Source organism: Nyctereutes procyonoides, unplaced genomic scaffold (genome assembly GCF_905146905.1).
Source record: "Nyctereutes procyonoides isolate TBG_1078 unplaced genomic scaffold, NYPRO_anot_genome, whole genome shotgun sequence".
Taxonomy (NCBI): Eukaryota; Metazoa; Chordata; class Mammalia; order Carnivora; family Canidae; genus Nyctereutes; species Nyctereutes procyonoides.
The window spans coordinates 19,703,723-19,724,501 of NW_026575142.1; the positions used below are offsets into that span (position 1 = coordinate 19,703,723).

At 33.1% G+C, this 20,779-nt stretch overlaps 1 protein-coding gene across 3 annotated transcripts in view; it reads left to right on the forward strand.

Moving 5' to 3' along the window:
- Window positions 1-20,779, forward strand: part of SCN7A (sodium voltage-gated channel alpha subunit 7) — a 79,068-nt gene that overhangs the window by 33,879 nt on the left and 24,410 nt on the right. For all 3 annotated transcript variants that reach the window (XM_055308445.1, XM_055308446.1, XM_055308447.1), the window contains exons 8-14: window positions 1,709-1,778; window positions 3,205-3,346; window positions 7,184-7,384; window positions 13,902-14,004; window positions 14,653-14,891; window positions 16,045-16,218; window positions 17,720-18,076. In XM_055308445.1, coding sequence (XP_055164420.1) covers window positions 1,709-1,778; window positions 3,205-3,346; window positions 7,184-7,384; window positions 13,902-14,004; window positions 14,653-14,891; window positions 16,045-16,218; window positions 17,720-18,076 — 1,286 coding nt within the window. The remainder of the gene's footprint in view (window positions 1-1,708; window positions 1,779-3,204; window positions 3,347-7,183; window positions 7,385-13,901; window positions 14,005-14,652; window positions 14,892-16,044; window positions 16,219-17,719; window positions 18,077-20,779) is intronic.

Consider the following 20,779-nt stretch of genomic DNA (forward strand, 5'->3'; position numbering starts at 1 on the left):
TACCTCTCTGCCAGGCTATAGTCTCTTATTGGATTTTTCTCTCATATTAAAATTGTCAGATCCTTCTGATAGTATTTAGAAAAATATAAAAGCATATTTTAAACTAATAAAAATAAATTATTGGTAAGTCTTATGTAGTCCCCCTACTTGTATTTAGATATAAAAAGTTCTAAAACAAAATCTTAATAAATTTTACTGTTTAGTTTACCCCAAAATATCATTATGATGCAAGTATTACAAAATTATTGGCATATGAGTATGTGAAATATTTCCTTATTATATGTATCTATTTCGTGGTCATGAATCTGGTGGTGAGGGCAACAGAAAATGAATGTTAAAACTTAGATTCCAATTGAGGTACTCTTTGGTTTCTTTGGTTATAACAAAAGTAAACAATTTTTACTACTTTACTGGTTATTGCTAGGAAAACAAAGACCAAGTTCTTTTCATCTTAAAGCATAATTTATATTATAAAGAAATTACTTTAAAATTTGTCCAATTTTGGTCATTCCATTTCCTCTAAAAACATATTAGGGCTTGATTAAAATATTATATTTGTAAGACATTATTTAACCTAATTGCCATGTCAAAGTCCTTGTATTTAGAAGAGTATTTGGGGCTGCCCTCTTCTATTAATGTCAAATTTCATTTGGTTTTTGACTGTCATTTAAGAGGTTTAATAAAAAAAATAATAATAATAAATAAAAGGTTTAATCAGGGGCAGCCCCGGTGGCTCAGCGGTTTAGCACCTGCCTTCAGCCCAGGGCCTGATCGTGGAGACCTGGGATCAAGTCCCACATCGGGCTCCCTGCATGGAGCCTGCTTCTCCCTCTGCCTGTGTCTCTGCCTCTCTCTCTCTCTGTGTGTGTCTCTCATGAATAAATAAATAAAATCCTTAAAAAAAAAGGTTTGATCAGTGGTATTATTTTAGGCAACAAGCTAAAGTGACATTATTTGAGATTGGAGTAATTTAGTTTTGTGTGTGTGTACATACATACATATATGTATACAATTCTATAACATACACGCATACAATCAGGACTAATCTCGTGTTTTGGATCTCTGTGGTTTGAATTTTGAACCTGATGTCAATGCATGTTCCCAACCCTGGTAGCTCATCTCTAAAAACACAATTAACATTTTGAATGACAGTAGATAAGGATATATGAATAAATTCTATAAACTATGATTCAGATTAGTTTGTATTGTGATTGAAATTAGGTGACATTATGGCAAGTAACTGGCTCTGGATGCTTTTTGTAGAAGAATAAGTTTCAAAATGGGAGGAGGCATTTAAACCCAGAGGTAGAAATATGGTCTTCTGTTCAGGAAGATCATTAGGAATAAACCCTGGAAGAAAAAAGTTCCTCAGCTTTCAAACATTTTAGTTTTGGGAATTTTTCCTTCAAGGTCCTCATCATACCTTGCTGGTTGCATTCATTTTCCAGAACTCTAATTTTGAAAGGGATTCTCCTCTTTTTATGCTGAGCTTTCATTTTTGGGACAGTGAAACAGGTGGATTGTCCGAGTGAAACAGGTGCATTTTGACCTGTGCATCTTGGACAATTTTGTAGATAAAAAAGGGCGAGGGTGTATATTTTTTTTCATAGTAGAGAGGGATATTTATCTTCTAATACAGATATAAATGAATATCAGATATGCTCTTCACTCAAAATTAGAGAATATAATTTCTTTCCTATTTTTTCAGAAACAGAAAACTTTTATTATTTGGAAGGAGAAAACTCTGCTCTCCTTTGTGGTAACAGAACAGATGCTGGGTAAGTACTGTTAATGTTCTTGTATCAAGTCAGTATCATGGATCCATAGTATTTACTGAATTATTGTTGCTTAGGATGATGTTTCTCATTTGATTACGTTGTCTCATTTTATTATTAAAACCATGCTGATGGGATCCCTGGGTGGCGCAGCGGTTTGGCGCCTGCCTTTGGCCCAGGGCGCGGTCCTGGAGACCCGGGATCGAGTCCCATGTCGGGCTCCTGGTGCATGGAGCCTGCTTCTCCCTCTGCCTGTGTCTCTGCCTCTCTCTCTCTATCTGTGTGACTGTCATAAATAAATAAAAAAATTTAAAAAAAAATAATAAAACCATGCTGAGAAGTATACAACATGGAATACTATTAATCTGATTTTACAGGAAAAAGCAATAAACAGACTAGTTAAATGATTTACTCAAGATCAAGAAGTTAGTAAATGGCAAGGCTGGGAAGTAAATAAGGATCTGATTTTCTGTTTTCTGTATACCCCAGAACTAGTGGGAATTATTAAGAAAGATGATATGAATCTTTTCTTTAGCCAGAAGCCTTTGAAGAGAAGAAATAGGAAAGATATGCTATAATTTCACTTATTTTATGGCTTGTGTATCTTTTATGACTAAAATTTACATTAATAAAATGTTTATTGCTCTTAAAAATAGTACTTATAAATAATTCTTCAGTGATATGACAAAACTCTCAAGTCATTGTCTTATGGCTTCAAATAAAGAGAAAAGAAAATAGAAATATGGTGCTTCTCAGCAGTACTAGCACTTCAGTAATTCCTTATGTTACTTCCCTCATTGTAACTTTCCTCAAATATGATTTGATGCCCATCTGTAGGCTCAGCTCTTGCTTTAGCTCTGGGGCCCAGATTTAAAAAGTCATATGGAGGTAGAGGAGCATGAGTTATGTAGTTTATATGTTCACATGATTTAGACATTTTGTTGCTTGTTCAACTCTTTGCCCAGATCATGTGAATGATCTGATCTTTCTACCAACACGTAAGTATTGCTTATAAATTATCAATGTGATAAGCGTTTTCTCACCCATAAACAATAGGAGCTAAGGGCTTGAGGTGAGAGCATTTGAAAATTAAACTCTCAATTACTGCAGCTTTGTTTTATGACTGTTATTTCCCATCAAGTATGCTTTGACTTTGATACTGAGTAGCAAAGAAATCTTTAACAAGGCTTTGCAAAAAATCATTTGTGAGGCCCTTTTTCCTTTTAGCTTAATTAACACTCTTCACTTACATTAACTTAAAATCTACCTCATTGGCAGCTTCTTCACTAGAAATTGTTTAGAAGACTATTCTCATATGGAAGAAAAGAACCCTTTATTATTCATGGGTAGATGTTCTGTATTTATGATTTGGCTATAATCTGAGAGTCACTTAAGAGTAATCAGCTTTTCTTTTCTTTGTCTTCTTTAGTCAGTGTCCGGAAGGATATGTCTGTGTGAAAGCTGGCACAAATCCTGATTATGGCTTCACAAATTTTGACACTTTTGGCTGGGCCTTGCTTGCTATGTTTCGATTAATGACGCAGGATTACCCTGAAGCACTTTATCATCAGGTAAGAACAGAAAGAATCTGCATTGCACATAAAAATGATGCCATGCTCCTCCCTTCTAAAGTAAAGGTCAAATGTAACATGGTTTATCAAATTTTTATGGAGAGAAGAATTTGAGCACAGAAGAAAAGAGAATCAGAATTATTGAATATCAAATTGTATGCTAATATTGTGCCCAAGTCTGTGACCTTATATATATTTCATTTAATCTTTGAAACAATCCTGCAAGACCTATATATATATATATATACATATATATATATATATATGCTTTTTATATGAAGACACTAAGATCTGAGGGTGAGTAACCCCTCCAAAGTTACAACACATGTATCTTCCAGAGATGACTGCCCTGCTCTATGTTATCATACATTTGATATTAACTAAGTAAAGAACATTGGTAGGTACTAATTCTTTAGTTAAAAAAATTTTGAACCTATGAGATTACCATGTATTAAAAAATTATTTAATATCTATAATGTGTATTTCACATCAATTCTTCTATTTCTTCTCATTCCCCTTTAATATTTAATCATGGTCTGATTTGAACAGAAAGCTTGCCATTATGAGACTTGAAATCCAAATTGAGTCTCTTTTCATAACTGATAATTTATGTGCCATAGTTTCTCAGAAAGATATAATACTCTTTATAATGGAGACTCAGTTTTTCTTTTAAGAGAAGTTTTATCACAGTATAATATGCAGTGTGAATTTAGCAGCATAATTAATATCAAAATATATTAGATAAAATAAATTACTTTAAATTTCCAAAGTATGTACAGTGAAGGAAAACACTTTTTCCTTTTTTAAAAAAATACATACGTACACTCCATACTATTTATAATTGGGTAAATTACGGCGAGTGTGTGTGTGTGTGTGTGTGTGTGTGTGTGTATTTACAGGCTATTAATAATGATAGGACTTTCAGCACAAAGGTTCATGTTATGTTATTAGATGAAAATCAAGTAAACCAAATAGACATGCAGTACAATTATATATCTAATAAAAGAAATACATGAAAATATTAAAATTACTTTTTAAAATGCAAACTATATTTCTCTGATATTGTAAGGGAAGTATTTATTTATGTTATTTTCCAAACATTGTTAAGTATCAATGCCTCCTCCACTGTACTAGGAACTTCTTCTTTCTAAAATAATCTTATAACGTTATCCTACTGCTAAAAATCTTTCAAAGGTTTCCAGATCCATTGGTATGAAGTTCAAAGTTCAAATGCTTGGTCTATAGTGCCCTTGAGGATCTAGTTTTTGCATACCTCTCCAGATTTATTTTCTAGTGATATCCCAATATATACCTACTCTCTGCTTTATTGGAAAAGGCTTGCTGTTTCCTAAATGAACTTTTTCCGATAATTTCTTGTTTCAATGTATGTTGTACCCTCAGCCTAAATTCAGGTTTCTGTTTTCAGTCTCATACCTTAAATTCATGCCTCAAACCCAGAAAAAGTCTTGAGCTTTTCCAGTCTTGAGCTTTTCCCCAAGCCCTTCTTCACAGCTAGGCAAACCTTACAGTAGAATTCCATGGAACGTAATAATTGTCTTTAATTGTGGTTATTTTATCTTATTTTATTTGAGAGAGAGAGAGAGAGAGCATGCATGCACACACATGGAACAGGAGGGGAAGAACAGAGAGAGAGAATCCTAAGCAGACTCCATACCAACGCAGAGCCCCACACAGGGCTTGAACCCACAAGCCTGAGATCATGACCTGAGCTGAAATCATACCTAATCGACTGAGCCACTCAGGCATCCCTAATTATGATTATTTTAATTGCTTGTTCAGCAGTTTCTCCCACTAGGAGATGTGTTAGCTAAAAAGTATTTTGCCACATTTTAATTTTTGTGTTCTCAGCATCAAACACATAGAAATGCTTAATGAAATTTTAATAAACAAAAATATAAGTGAATATTTATGGATTGTATTACTTTACATAATAATTAATGTTTTCTGATTTTTGGTTACAGCCCTCTAAGTATGTTACCTAATTTTCTTCTTAGAATGTGTCTAAAGGAAATCCTTTCCCACTACTAGTGAAATGAAAAATCAGCCTGGGAGTACCCTGGTGGCATCCACATAGGAGTTTCATAAATATTGCACTCTTTTTACTGAGTAGTATAGGTAAGGCTCACTTTGATTTGGACTGGATTTATGCTCCTAGCATTGCCCCAAATTGAACTGACCAAGTCTAGGAAATTCAGCAATGATTCCCAAAGAGCGCAGCTCATGTTTTAGAGAATACAATTGTCTATTCACTCATCAAATACTTATATGATCCCAGCACTCTTTGATACAGTGTGCAGAAATAAACAAAAGAAAGTGTCAATCCCCATGGACATAAACATATTGTTATGTTAACAATAGCTCATTTTTACTGCATATTTGCCATAGGCTAAGTGCATCTTCATATTCACTGTTTCATTTGATTTTCATTACAAACCTAGGCTTTGAGTGCCATAGTTAGCCCCAATTTCAAACTGAAATATACTAGAACCAGAATGTGCATACTTTTCCATCATAATAAGAATGTATACTTTTATTCTCTATCAGCTTCATATAATGAAAAGAGCAAAAGTTTTGGATTCAAGTCTTTCTCCATAGCTGTGAGATCTTCAACATATCATTTGCCTAATTATCATCTTTCATCTGCATATTGGAAATAATAATAAATACCACATAAGTGTGCTGCACAGATTTAATGAGATAATAAACAAAGTATTGATTAATATGCATGGCCTGCAGTATATCCTATAACATCTATTATTGACTCCTGAATGTCTTTTGTAGATGATAGCTAGTTCAGTGGGAAGAATATTTAACCAAATTCTAAATAGGTGACTCTTTGGGGAAATAAAGCTTACAAAAAATACCATTGAAGATAAATACACTATAGATTAATAAGATATTATTTTTGGTTGAATGTTAGAACTTATTAATCTGTAAACATTTTAACTGTTATTCAGTATAATATATTCTTTAAATAATACTTACCTATTGATTCAAGTGGATGCTTAAAAATTAACACTAGTCTTATCTATTTTTTTAAATTTTCTTTATATACATTTAATCAATAATGATAAATCCATGGCCTGTATTACTTATATAGTGGACTGTATCTATTACTTATAATTTTCTAAATTTTTAAATTCTCTCATTTTTCTTAGGTAATTTTTATGAAATAAAAGCTAGTCAATACTCAGTTTTGAAGTCTAAAATCTTGGGTTTTTTTCTATCCATAAATGACTTCCATAAGTAAATTATATGACTTTACCATGTGATTTGTCTAAATGTTCTTCACCAATGTAGGTATCTGACCTAGAAAAATTATTTTATTCCCCACCTCTTTGAAGAGACCTAAGCTGTTTCCTTGTTATGATGTTTTCATAAAGTAATAAGAAGAAACTAATCTCTAAATATTCATTCTCTAATTTTAATAAGCTTCATATATTAAAAATTTTACTATAAAGGAAATAGTCTTTACTTCAGACTGTCCAGCTTTCTTTATTGAAAAATGACAATTTTTTCCTGTCAGTGTGTTTTCTCTGTTAGTGAAGACCTAAAAGCCGGATTCTCACCCTAACTTAATTCAGTTACTAAATTCTTCCTTTGGTTTTATTCCATGCATTTTGTACCTAATGTATATATCTAAAATTGAAGAGCTTTTCTCTTATTTCTCCAGGTTGAGCCAGTCAAACTGTTCTGTGATTACATTCTACTTACAACTAAATTATTTTCATAACAAAATGTCATTTTTCATTTTAAAATATATTACAGGAAGACAAATAACATTTTCCTCTTTTGTCATTTTCCAACTCTCCTTAGATCCTTTATGCTTCTGGAAAAGTCTACATGATATTTTTTGTTGTGATAAGCTTTTGGTTTGCTTTTTACATAGCAAGTTTGTTCTTGGGCGTACTTGCTATGTCCTGTGAAGAAGAAAAGCTGAAAACTAAAGCTAGGAAGGTTGAGCCAAAATTTCAGCAGACTTTAAAAGAACTTCAAGAAAGAAACGAAGCGGCTGAGGTAAAAATTTTTCTTAATGCTTCATAGAATCACAGAATGAGTTATTTTCTCAAGATCTTGGACTATATTGCTTTCTACCTAGTGTTCAGTAGCTGTGTGTTGTTCATGATAGGAACATCAACAGTGATCTTGATAAGTGAGCTCAATGTTGCTACATAACATTATTTCCTGAGTGCACTGTGGTAAGAGTGACCAACATCTTTAAATATTTCTTTAAGACAGATAATTTTATGTTCCAAAATGTGTATTATTACTGCTGATAAACTATGAATATATTATTTTTCAAACTTCTCTTAATGCAGGTTTAGTTTATTCAAACTTGCTTCAGACAGTACATCAGACTTAACTGGACAATTTTAGTATTCAACTCAAAAGTGATAATGCCTTCCATAATTTAGATATCCTGATGTACTAAAAGTATGGATTAAAAGTACGGTACTGGGCAGCCCCAGTGGCTCAGCGGTTTAGCGCTGCCTTTAGCCCCGAATCCTGGAGTCCCGGGATCGAGTCCCATGTCGGGCTCCCTACGTGGAGCCTGCTTCTCCCTCTGCCTGTGTCTCTGCCTCTCTCTCTTTCTGTGTCTCTCATGAATAAATAAATAAAATCTTAAAAAAAAAGTACAGTACTGAAGTTGTAAAAAGAGAAAAAAATGCACTTTAGTGGCTTTCTAGGTCTTTCAAGAGGAAATGCACTATACATTTCAATATAAGGAATTATTTTATTCATGAAATGATGAAATCCATGGTTAGTAAAATTTAATTAATTTCCCATTATTTTAGTGTTGTCTTTGAGTGTATTTTCAGATTTTTAGCTTCATAGCAAAATGAACCTAAAAGTATTGACAGAAGTAACATTAAAGAAGCTATAGAAATTATCTTTAAAAAATCTAAATTGGTATAAGTGTACTAAAAGAAGAGGACCCAGGGAAGCAACCAGAGTTGCTTTCTTATAGTCAATAGGACCTGGCAATTTCATACTTCTTTCTCAGTTGCGGAGGAATAGGTTTGGTTCAGTCCTCTAACACCCCTACCTGGAGCAGTTGAGGTATGTATGGTGGTCAGGAGCCAAGTGGCCTGCAGTAGGATTCAGCCCATGCTTTTTCCAGGTATTTCTCCCTACCCTGGTATTATAAAGGACCCTCTTGCCTGGGAACTTAGTCTTTGGAGGGTACTGGGAACAAAATGGCCGTAGTCAAGTTGAGTGCTTCTTGACTGGAGTGCCCTAGATACAGGACCTCACTTGCCCTGCCTCCTTTTCCATTCTTTTAGGTTTGTAACTATTTTGCACTCTCAACACCTGCTCATAAAGATTGTCTACACTGGAGAAAAATACAAACTCCATGGTAAAATGACGGATTGAGGGAGGAGACAAAGAATAGAAAGGAACTCTACTGAGACCCTATCATGTGAGAAAGATAAAAAGAGATGGGGACAAGTAAAGAGCCAAGATAGACTCCAGCACTAAGTAGAATGTGTAGTAAGGCTGGCTAAGAGGTTCAGTAATACCAAAGGTAACTTCTGGGTCAAAGGGGGAAAATGTTAACTTCCCTACATATATAACTCTTTATTAAATCATCACTGAAGAATCTCTAGAAAAGCCAGTCTCCTAAGAACATGGGAACTGAGTAACATAGTGTAGGATCACACCAAATTAAAAGTTATTGATAGATACTGTGTCTACATGGTTCATAACGTGCATACCATTGAAACAAGAAGCAATTATAGACAGTATGAAGAAAACATGTATAAAAAGAGGCTATTGAGTGTAGCCATTATATCACCCATGAGGAAGTCATAGAAAAATTACAAGAGATTTCTGTCTTTAGAAATGAGTGTGGGGTCCTTCTGATTGAATGATTATGGTCTTAATGATATGCTGAATGTGTAATTTGTTTTAAAGTAGTATTTCAAATGTCAAGGGCTACACACAAGTGTATCCAAGAGCACAATACTTCTCTTATCCCAAGATGAGATGCCCTATTAACTCTGCTTAGAAAGAACTTGAATTATTTCTCAATTTCTTAATATCTCCATTCATTTGGCTGCTTTGGATCACATAAACCCTTTCTGGTTTTAATTAAAATCTTTCAATTGTAAAGGATTTCTTTTCCTGGAAGAGTGCTAGAACATTTTGTCATGAAAAACTTTTTTTGGGAAGCAAGACTGAAGGTCATTTTCACAAGATTTACTTTCTTTTCCTTTTTTATTTATACATAAGAAAATACTGTAAATACTGAGAACACTTTAGGTGACTGATCTAAGACTAATTAGATTCTAATTCTGATCATGGAATTACTGAGAGATTACTTAGATGCTTCATACTTTCACATTATAGGAAAGCAGTAAATCATATTGGCTAAAAGCATAGTTTTGCAGTCAGATAAATATAGATTTCAGTCTATTTTAGCCACTTAATAGATATATGATATTTGCCAAGTCTGTTAACCTTTCTGAACTTCAGCTTCTTTATCTGCAATATGTATATAATTGTAGTATCTGTCTCATAGGTTGTTGTGAAATTCAAATGAAATAAATTCTTGTAAAGCACTTGGCAATGCTTATAGTATACAAAGAAACTGAAAAAAAAAGGTGTTAATGGCTACTTATAGGGAACACAAGAAGGCACAGTAATACATGATAGAGACTACCCCATCAACATAAAACTCTTAAGTTTTTGACTATATCCCCCTCTTAGAGGTAATTTAATTACCCCCTTTTACGGGTAATTAAAATAATAGTAATGATAATAATAATGGTATATAATGTTTATTGAGTGTTGACTCACATATGATAAACATCTTAATGAATCCTCAAATTTAATCTTTATTGAGGAGTTCCAGTTGCAAAACTTGACTTGTATTTATTGGTATCTAATTTCTCAACACTTGACTTCATTTTTCACCACTTTATTTTTCTGGAGGCTCAATGCTGAAACTATATTTTTCAGTTAATTACACAGTTGGCAGATGAAACTTTCTCAAAAATTACCAGTCGCTGTCCAAACCTCAAGAAGAGATTCAGATATATACAACTGTAGGAATATAAATATTTTCAAAAATATTTGCCCATCTAGTAGCAAATGGCATCCTTATATCTCATCTGTCTAAGTAAAATGTTATTGACAATCTACTATATACTTGGCATTATACTCAGCATTGGAGATTTTTAAATGTTAATAGATACAAATACAGAGTCTGCTTTCATTAAGCTAATGACCAAATGGGGAGATAGACCGTAAAATTATCATAAACACAAAATTGTACCTCTAGGACCACCAGACACTATGTGTTTCCTGTTGTTATGAAACATGGGACATAAAACACCAGATATAATATATTATTGCTATAATCTGAGCTAAATCTAGTAAGCCTCTAGCTCTAACTATCTTTGTCTAGAGACTATAAGAAAAAGAACACATTAAATTACATTAATAGGACACAATCTGCCAAATCAAGAAAGTGGAAAATTCTACAGTTATAAGTGATCCATTATCATCAACAAATAAATCACATAGGAAAAAAAGTCACCAGATAATCAGTAGACCTGTAAGCTAAGTTCAATATGTGGATCTCTTTTGTATTTTGATTGGAACAAATAAACTATAATAGAAAATTTCTGAGCAATGAAAGAAAATGGAGCACGGTCTGTGTATTGAATAATATTAAGGAATTACTATTTTCTGATTGTGATCCTAATATTGTTATTATGTGTTTTACAAAGCTTTTTCTGGTGTCTGATTATATAGTGTCTGAAATATTTTTCCTGAAATATTTAAAATAAAATAGGTTGAGTAATGCATCAGAAATGAAGAGTATAATTTTAATATTGGGTACCTGGTGATTCACTGTATTTTTCTCTAATAAAAAAAATAAATGAAACTGTGGCACATGTTATAAAGGTGAGAAACATGATGCTTTGAGAGCCTATAATAAAGATTTCCTTGAGTGAGAAAAGGTTTTTCTGAGGAACTGAGGCTTGAACTGAGATCTAAAGAATGAGTCACAGTATATAGGGGGAAGGAACACAGTTGAGTTAGGATTAAAAAGGCCAGTATAGCTGCAGTAGAGAGAGCAAATCTAAGTCCAAGATGAATACTTCATTGCTTCATTCACTGCTATATGCTAGAAATATGACTGGATTCTATCTTATTCATATATCCTCTCTAGAGGAAAATTTAAACCGGTTGTGAGAACAAGAATCGTAGCTCCTTTTCTCAGTCTAATTTTAACCTGGGATATGTCCTGATTACCTCTTAAACTTCCAAACAGGAGATTGCTGAGTTGTGATCTTCTTAATTTGCATTATAAAATGGTCCTGTCCTTAGTAGTTGGCCAACTTGTGGGCATTCATTCAATATTTTTAAGAAGTTCCATTGAAGCAACTATATTACTAGACTTATATGTAGTTTATTCATTTTATATTCTAAAATATATCTACAGTTCAAGCCAAATAAGTAGAGAATTGAACGTTGACTATATTGACAATAATGTTATTTCTCTCCTCACTCTACCTTCTCCACACAGATGATTATCTTTACTGAATTGCTTCTTGAGGTAGTTCCATCAAACACTGTCATTATCAGAAACCTCTCTAGGAGAGGCAATTCCTCATATAAGAATAGTGGAAGGTATTATTCACTATCATAAAATATCATCTTTATGAAGGTTTACCTGGAAAATCCTTGTTAGACTTTAATAACAGAACAGTTATGCTTTTGTTGGTTTTTAACTCATGGAAATTTGAAATTTTGTAAATTACAACTTATATTTTATATAACCTTGTAAGTCAGTTAAAAATTACTTTCTGATGTAAGTTTAGTTAAGGTAAATAACCTCACATCCTGAGTTTTTAGATTACTTTTTCAATAAAAAATAATAATAATAAAGGAACAGAGATCTGTAGACCTGAAGTATCTGTCATTTTCATGATGGAATCAGTGTGTAGTACAGTTGGCTTTTACCTCCTCTGATTCTACTATTTATGAAATTAGAGGTAACTTGACTTGTATTTACTGAGATAAATTTGATGATTCCCTTGATACCTATTATGCCACTTCAGAAAGACCACAGCAGAACCTGCCAACCAGGGAATGCTGAGTATTGCTTATCAATGAGCCTTGACCACTAATTCCTTCAGTGTTAGTGCAGCAGCAGCCCCATGCCATTTACCTCTGTTCCAGAGAAGCTTTATATTCAAATTTATTTACTATTTATTTTACCTATTTAGCCATACCTAATGCCAAGTTAACAAATATACAAATATAATTCTCTTGTGTATCAAATGTAAAAACTGTTGGGAACTCTGTGGTGTAATATTATGTACCCATTGTCGATTTCTTTCTTTTTTTCTTTTGAGAAAGAGCATGTGCACACATACACTCAGACACATACATGCGCACCAACGTGTGCGTTGAGCAGGAAAGGGCAAAGGGAGAAGAAGAGAAAACCCTGAGCAGGATCCACACCCAGCACAGAGTGCAATGCGGGGCTCAATCTCACTACCCTGAGATCATGACCTAAGCTGAAATCAAGAGTTGGATACTTCACCAACTGTGCCATCCAGGTGTCCCACCATTGTCAGTTTCTTATATTTTAAATTCAAATATAAATTTATTCATGGTTGCTAGAAACATCTGAGCTCTATTTGTGATAACTATAATGGTCTAGAACTTGTAACATCTACATCAGACTCTAGGAATGTATTTCCAATGCAGGATTTCTTTTGAACTCTGTGTAACCACATCAGCAAAAGAGACTATCTTAAAACCATCAATCAAGAGACATGACAGAAAGAAGTGATTCCTTTATGGAATTATCATATATGTTCTAGCCAAAACAACTCTTTGCGATACATTCTTTTACCTCATACTATTCAAGATTATTTCATTATCACAAAAGCAAATAATTTTAATTTTATCATGAGAGTTTCTTTAAAAAAATAAAAAAAGATTTATTCATGAGAGACACAGAGAGAAAGGCAGAGACACAGGCAGAAGGAGAAGCAGACTCCCTGTGGGGAGCCCGAGGCAGGACTCCATGCCAGGACCCCAGGATAATGCCCTGAGCCAAAGGCAAATGTTCAATCCCTGAGCCACCCAGGTGTCCTTCAAAGAGTTTTCAGTTATAAAATACTCTCAAATAAATTTTGTTTAAGAAATACTATTATTCAGTGGCATGTTTACCAACAGGATATTTTGCAATAATCCTAAAATATACGTTGAATGGCTTGTCAAATATGAATAATAAACCAGTATTCTCTGATTCCCTCCTTTTATATTGATCTCATAGTATGAAATGATTTTTTTGAGTTGCAAGTTATACACATTCATTACCCAAATAATCCTAGATTAGTTTAGTATTGCCTATAGTGTAAAGAGCACCAGATGATGAAACCCAAAAAGAGATTTCTGGAGGTAAAAGAGTCAGCATTTTAAAAAAGGTTATAAAACTTCTTATAGTTATAGTCTTGTGTCTATAAAGGGAAGAAGCCAGCATTGGACTCATCCAATTTCTTTTTAGACCAACGCCACACAAATAGAAATGAAGAAAAGATCACCAACTTCTATTATCACTTCTTTGAATATGTTGGATGATGCTACTGCTGCTATCAGACATGAGGAAGGTAAAGTAGAAAAAAACTTAGACATTATGAAAGGTACCATTCATAAGATTCACTTTTAAAGAAATCATGCAATTTCTTCAGAATTTTAAATGATAACAAAAGTTTAAGGAATGATATAAGAATATTAAGGAATTCCATAAACATGGTATTTTAGACATTGGAAAGAGTCACCAAAGAGTGCTAAGAAATTTTCTTTAACATTGTAAACAACAAAGTATTAACTTACAACAACTAAAAATAGAAGTTGTAATTATAAAACAATATTTTGAGATCCTTTCTGTACTGTCTGCTTTTTTATATTTATAACCAGTAACTCATTATCATGGACAATATTAAAAGTCATTATTTTGTAAAGCATTAAAATCTAGAAATTATAAATCATAATACTCTCAACTTTATTACATACTTGTTTTCTTGAGAGAAACTAATATTTTGCTTCTAATAGTTTGTCTCATTTTGATTGGTCTAACTCAGCAAGCATGAACAAAATAGAGGAAATTTACTTTGCTTTTATTAGTACAAATTATTTCTATTTGCTAATTCCAAATCAAAAGTTTTAAGCATCTCTTTGCATGCAAAAATAAAATATTTTATTAGTTAGATCTTAAAGAATTTGCTAATGTTTAACTTTTTATTCTTTCATTTCAGAGCTTAAAAAACCCAGGAAGAGATGCCCATCGTGTTGGTATAGATGTACTAAAACTTTCTTGATTTGGAATTGTTCTCCCTGTTGGTTAAAATTGAAAGAATGTATCCATATGATTATAATGGACCCATTTACTGATCTTGTCCTTGCCATATGCATAATTCTAAACATATGTTTTTTGGCCTTGGATTGTTATCCAATGAGTGAAGAAACCAAAAATGTTCTCAGCATTGGAAACCTGGTAAGGCTCTTGTACATCATTTTCCTTTGTGATTTCAGCTTTCTTTAGTCATCATTATTCCCATTTTTTTTATTTTATAACTCCAATTTGTTACAAATGCATTATATGCAGATTAGCTTCTGAAGTATTATGTTCATATTTCCACAACCCACCCCAGCTCTGCTTTGTAAGTGTTCTTATCATTGAATAAGTTTATAGCAAAAGTTTATAGCTAAAGTTTAAAATTCTGCTATTTAAGTTTGAGATTCTAGTCAGCTGCTTGGCAGTTAGGTTAAATGGAAATATTACTTATTTCCTCTCCCTTCCCAAGTATTTCCCCTCTAAGTCCATAGATCAGAGCAGGGCACAGGTGAAATAACAAATACAAGTTCCTCAATGACACCTGAATTCTGAATCCTGACTACAACCATACCTGCTCTGTCTGTTCCAGATGGGAACTTTGCCTGTCTTTGCCTTAGATGGGAACATATCCTTTTGGCAAGGCATTGTTGAGATACACTCATCCTTTTTCTTACCTACAGTGCAAAAAGCAAAACCGATTTCTCAGAGTTTAAAAACAAGTCACATTCAAGGAAATATACAGTGTTTAATTTTCTTTGCTTTCATGGTGGTTGTTGTTTGTTGCTTGGTATTAGTACGGATTGCCAAACTGCTACCCATTTTGAATTATGCGTTTATTCAGTACCAATATAACAATTTAGTTATTTCTGCCAGTATAGTTTACAAAAAATAGTGTTCATAGATTTACTCTGTTTTTTTCTAGTTCATTTATGTACTTTTAAAATTCTTTAACGAAAAAAAAAATTAAAATAAAATAAAATTCTTTAACGGTTTAAAAAATTAAATATCATCTACTCTATATCCCAAAAGGAACCATTCAAAATGAAAAGATTTTCATTCTTAAATATTCTTTTGTTGTCTTCCGGAATAGTTTTTTGTTAAATAACTGAAAACTTTGTATGCAATGCTTGATGTTAGGCTGTTAAATAAAAATGTTTGAGCCTAGCCTTATAATACAGGCTCCAAAACTAATCAGTTCTTGACAGAGAAACTGTGAAGACTGTGGCAGTGAAAAGTTATAGTTTCTGTGTATGAGGGTTTTGATAGTGTATTTGAAAGCATATTCTCATCCACGTGTTTTGTTTTTGTTTAGATTTGTGTCGGAATTTTCACAGCAGAAATGATTTTGAAAATAATTGCAATGCATCCATATGGGTATTTTCAAGTAGGTTGGAACATTTTTGATAGCCTGATTGTGTTCCATGGTTTAGCAGAATTTTATCTAGCAAATATTCATGGAATGGCTCCTTTTCGAACATTCAGGGTGGTAAGTAGGATTCAAGATCTAAATTTTATTTTATGAAAATTTATCTCAGCTTCCTCAGACACAACGTGGGAAGGATAGTAATACCTATCCCATTGGGACATTTGGAGTAATAAATGAATTAATTTACATGGAAAGAGCTTAGAAAGTGCCCCAGGAAGAGTAAGCAGTTTCCAATGCTGTCATTTGACCAAAACCTCAAAGAAAATAAGCCACATCTGTAGCAAATTTGAGGTGTAGTTTTAGGAAGCAGGACCAGGGTTACTGGTCAGTTGTGAGGAGCAGGATAATCTAGAGTTCCAGAAGCTGAATGCCAGTGTATAACTAAAGAACTGGAATTAGAAAAAGAAAAAAAAAAGAACTGGAATTAGGTTAGTATTTCTGAATGTAGAGTTAGAAAACATTATAAAAGATCAGGCTAGCAGAATGTTATTATGAAAATTATTAAGTCAGAATCAGTATATGCCTGCAATGTAGGGTGGTAGTAAGAGTCAGAAAACTAGCCAAGGAAATAATGTTGTTAGAAGAGTATGTATAGAAATGTTAAGTACTTAATAAGTAATATATTCTGGTAAGAAGTTGAAGGAATGTAGCAGGAATCAAGAACAATTAAGTAGCTTTGACCTTTTCCAAGTAATTCTTCAGAGCCTTGTCTTAAGTCTTCATCTGTAGACTTTTCTAATCAGTAAGATATGCATATGTGAGAGGTACCTATCAAATTTATGGATGAAACAAAACTGGGAAATATAAAAATATGATAAAAGTATCAAAGTATCTGAAAAGCTGGTATGGACTGAATATAAATGATTCAGTTTTACATGAATAAATGTGAAGCCCTACTCTTGAGTCCAGAAAGCCAACTGTATACTAGAGAAAGTTGGAGAAGGTATAACATCTATACAAATGATGTTTCAGTTTTAGATAACTGTTCACTGTAATATGGTGGCTAAAGTTTTAAGGTAACCCTATCAATAGAAACAAAAAAATCTAGTGGAAAGAAGAGAAATATTCAGACTAAACCTAAAATGCTGTGTTTGGTCTTTGATAAGTTACTTTAAAGGAAAATACATAATAAACTTTAACTGGAATTTAATGGGACCTAACATGTTTTTTCGATATCATCTATTTGTCCGAATGTAGGAGAATTTCCTGTGTGTTGTGAAAAGGAAAACAAAGAATGGCTAGTTGCCCTGCCAGATATTAAAACAAAACTAGAGTAATTATAATAGTATAATGTTGAATGAAAATTGACAGATAAATAGAAGAAGATGTGTATGGATTAGTGTAAAAAATACAGAATATGTAAGTTATATTAAGAATTGTATAAAAATGAATTTTCAGTGGTTAGTATTAATAAAACTTAAAGCTGAGTATTGCATTAAAGACTATATATGTATATGTGTATAATGCTGATAAAAAGTTTAAATATATGTCACAATAAAGAGTGACCAGGTTTTTTGTTGTTTGTTTCTAATTTTTGTTGTTTCTGGGATTTCTGTATTAGTTGAGAATTTTCAAGTTGGTAAAATACTGGCCGACATTTAAGATTCTGATGCAGATTCTTAATGACTCATTGGTGGCCCTGAAAGACTTGGTTCTGCTGTTGCTCACATTCACATTTTTTTCCGCTGTGGTTGGCCTGAAACTGTTTGGTATGAGTTACAAAGAAGGTGTCTGCAACATAGACAAAGACTGTCGACTCCCACGCTGGCACATGCAGGACTTCTTCCACTCCTACCTGAATGTGTTCCGGATTCTCTGTGGAGAGTGGATAGAGACCTTATGGGACTGCTTTAAGGTAGCAGGCCAATTCAGTTGTATTCCTTTTTACATGATGGTCATTTTAATTGGAAACTTACTGGTAAGTAACCCATGCTTTTACATTTTCCTTGAAAAACTGATGTAATGTAGGCTGGTATTTTCATGATACAGATTTATGGGATCTAGTAGTCTATTAATTGTGTTGTCCAATATGGTGGCCTCTAGCCATATCTGGCTGTTGGTCAGTTGAAATATGAGTGGTCCAATTTGAGATGTGCTACATGTGGAAATACTCACTGGATTTGAAGTCTTACTCCATAAAAAGTGTAAGTGATTTTATTAATAATTTTTATATTGAATGAATTTTAAAATAACACTTTTGATATATTTAGTTAAGTAATATATGTTAGTAAAATTAATATCACCTGTTTTTGTTTATGTTTTTAACGTGGCTACTAGAAGTTTGCATATGTGACATGCATCATATTTCTGTTGGATAGCACTGGTTTAAAACCTTGCTACTCAAGTAGCATTGGCATCATGGGAGATAGTTATCACTGCAGATTCTTAGACCCCACCCCAGACCTATGGAAGTAGAATCTACATTTTTAACAATAACCCCAGGTCATTTGTATGCACATTAAAATTTTAAGAAGCACTTAGATGTAACACAGTTTATCAAACTTGGCTGCACATTGGGATAACCTGGGGAATTAATAAAACTATAGTAATACCCTGTATCCATTCCCAGAGATTCTGATTTTATTGGTATGTGGACACATAGCCTGGTCATCAGGATTTTTTTTTTAAGTTTTCATTTGATTGAATTGTGCAGCAGTTTGAAAATCATTGGTTTATAAAACTGTTGTGCATTAACTAAAAGGAAAAGCTGTCACTTTTAAATTCCCAGTAATTGAAGTGGTATTACATGAATTGAGTAAGTAGCTTTCAGTTCTTCCAAGAAAAGGGAATAGCTTATAAAAGAAAATTGCTCTTACGAAGAAAGGAAAAAAAAAGAAAGGATTCAATATTTGGTGGAGATCAAATACATTTTCCTAAAGACTGAAAAAAAATCACAGGTTAGACTCCATTGTATCTATTGGTGCTCCTATTCACCTTGCTTCTGTTTCACCTTGGTTATAACCCCTGTCTACTTACCTCTGCTGACGTTATGTTTAATTGTTGATGTACATGTCTTAACCTTCCTTATTAAACTAAGCTGCACAAAGAAAGGATCAAGACTTTTCTCCATATCATCAAAGCCTAGAACAGGGCCTAACATGTGAAAATACTTCACTGACCTCTGCCTTTGTAGCTATTAGTACACTTTCAACTCCCAGTGACAAAACCCTATTCTTACTGGCTGAAACAAAAATCAACATATGTATCGGCATGCATAACTCAAAATATCGGAGGTAGATTTCACTTCAGTTATGGTGTGACACATATGTTCAAACAAGGTCATCTTTGAATATCTCAGATCTGTCTTCTGTATGCTTCTTGCTGGCTAGTGCCCTCTGTTTTATCAAGATGGCTGCTGAAGTCTAAAGCTTCTTGTGTTCATATCATGTCAAGTCTAATAGAAGAGAAATTCCTGTTTCTTTCCTAGAAGTCACAGCAGATCTCTCATATTAGCTCTGAGTCACATGTCTATTTGTAAACCAATCTCTTTTGCACAGGGTGTGGAATACACTTATTATTTATTGTGCAAAGTGTAGAATATATTAACATGTGATATATTAACATGTATTACATTAAACTACTCAGAACCCTGTCCTGGAGCTGGAGTTGGCATCATTTCAACTCATATGACTACTAATGAGATAAGGGTGATTTTGCAAATGAAATATAAGTTTCTATTCCGAAAAGGAGGGATGATGGTTGATGGCTATTGATGTAAATAACACACACACACACACACACACACACACACACAAAAAGCAAGGAAGCAAAAATGCTGAGGCAATTATATAATTGTACTTCTGTTTCTTTATTTTGGAACTCTACTCTGTGTCTTATTTTTCTTATTCCTGATTATCAGAAACTTGATGTCAAATGGCAGACAGATTAGAGGGTAAAAATGGAGTTACGTGAACCTCCATTTCCAATTGATTGACAATTATATTACTCGGCTTGCTGAATCTTTTAAACTTTATTCCCCTCAACAGTCACCCATGTGTGGAACATCATGATAATAACACTAGAGTAAATAAGGGAAAAAATGCAAGGAGAGAATCTGTAAGGCTGTAGATCTTTCCCCCCTGTACTTCCAACTCATTGCATTACAGCATTGCAATTTCACACTTAATCTCAGCATTGATGTAAAAAGAAGATATTTCCCAGTTTTTAGATTTAACTTTATCTTATTCTCCCAACAAGATTCAGACAGTGATTCAGTCTTAAGTGGAAATCTTAAAATATTGTCATATACAAAAGCAAGTATTTAATTGACTTTTAAATACTTATATGTAGCATTGAGCTGTAGATAAAAACAGAGTTCAGATCCAAGAAAAACAGTTCAGATCCGTGGGTTCAAATTTCAGTTCTATCATTTAGAATTTCATTTCAGCTTTTTAACATTTTTATTGTATATGTAAATCTGCAGGTATTGTGTATAGGATATGTGTATCTAAGATATAAGAAATCTATTCTTAACATTATTCTTAATATATTCTTAAACACAATTCATGTCATTTGAACTTGGTTCATTAAAAGCAATGTATAAAACATAAAGGAAACTAAATCATTAAAAGCTCAGATATCCAAAGAGAGGCAGAAAAACTTCCATAACAAGCAAGATGCT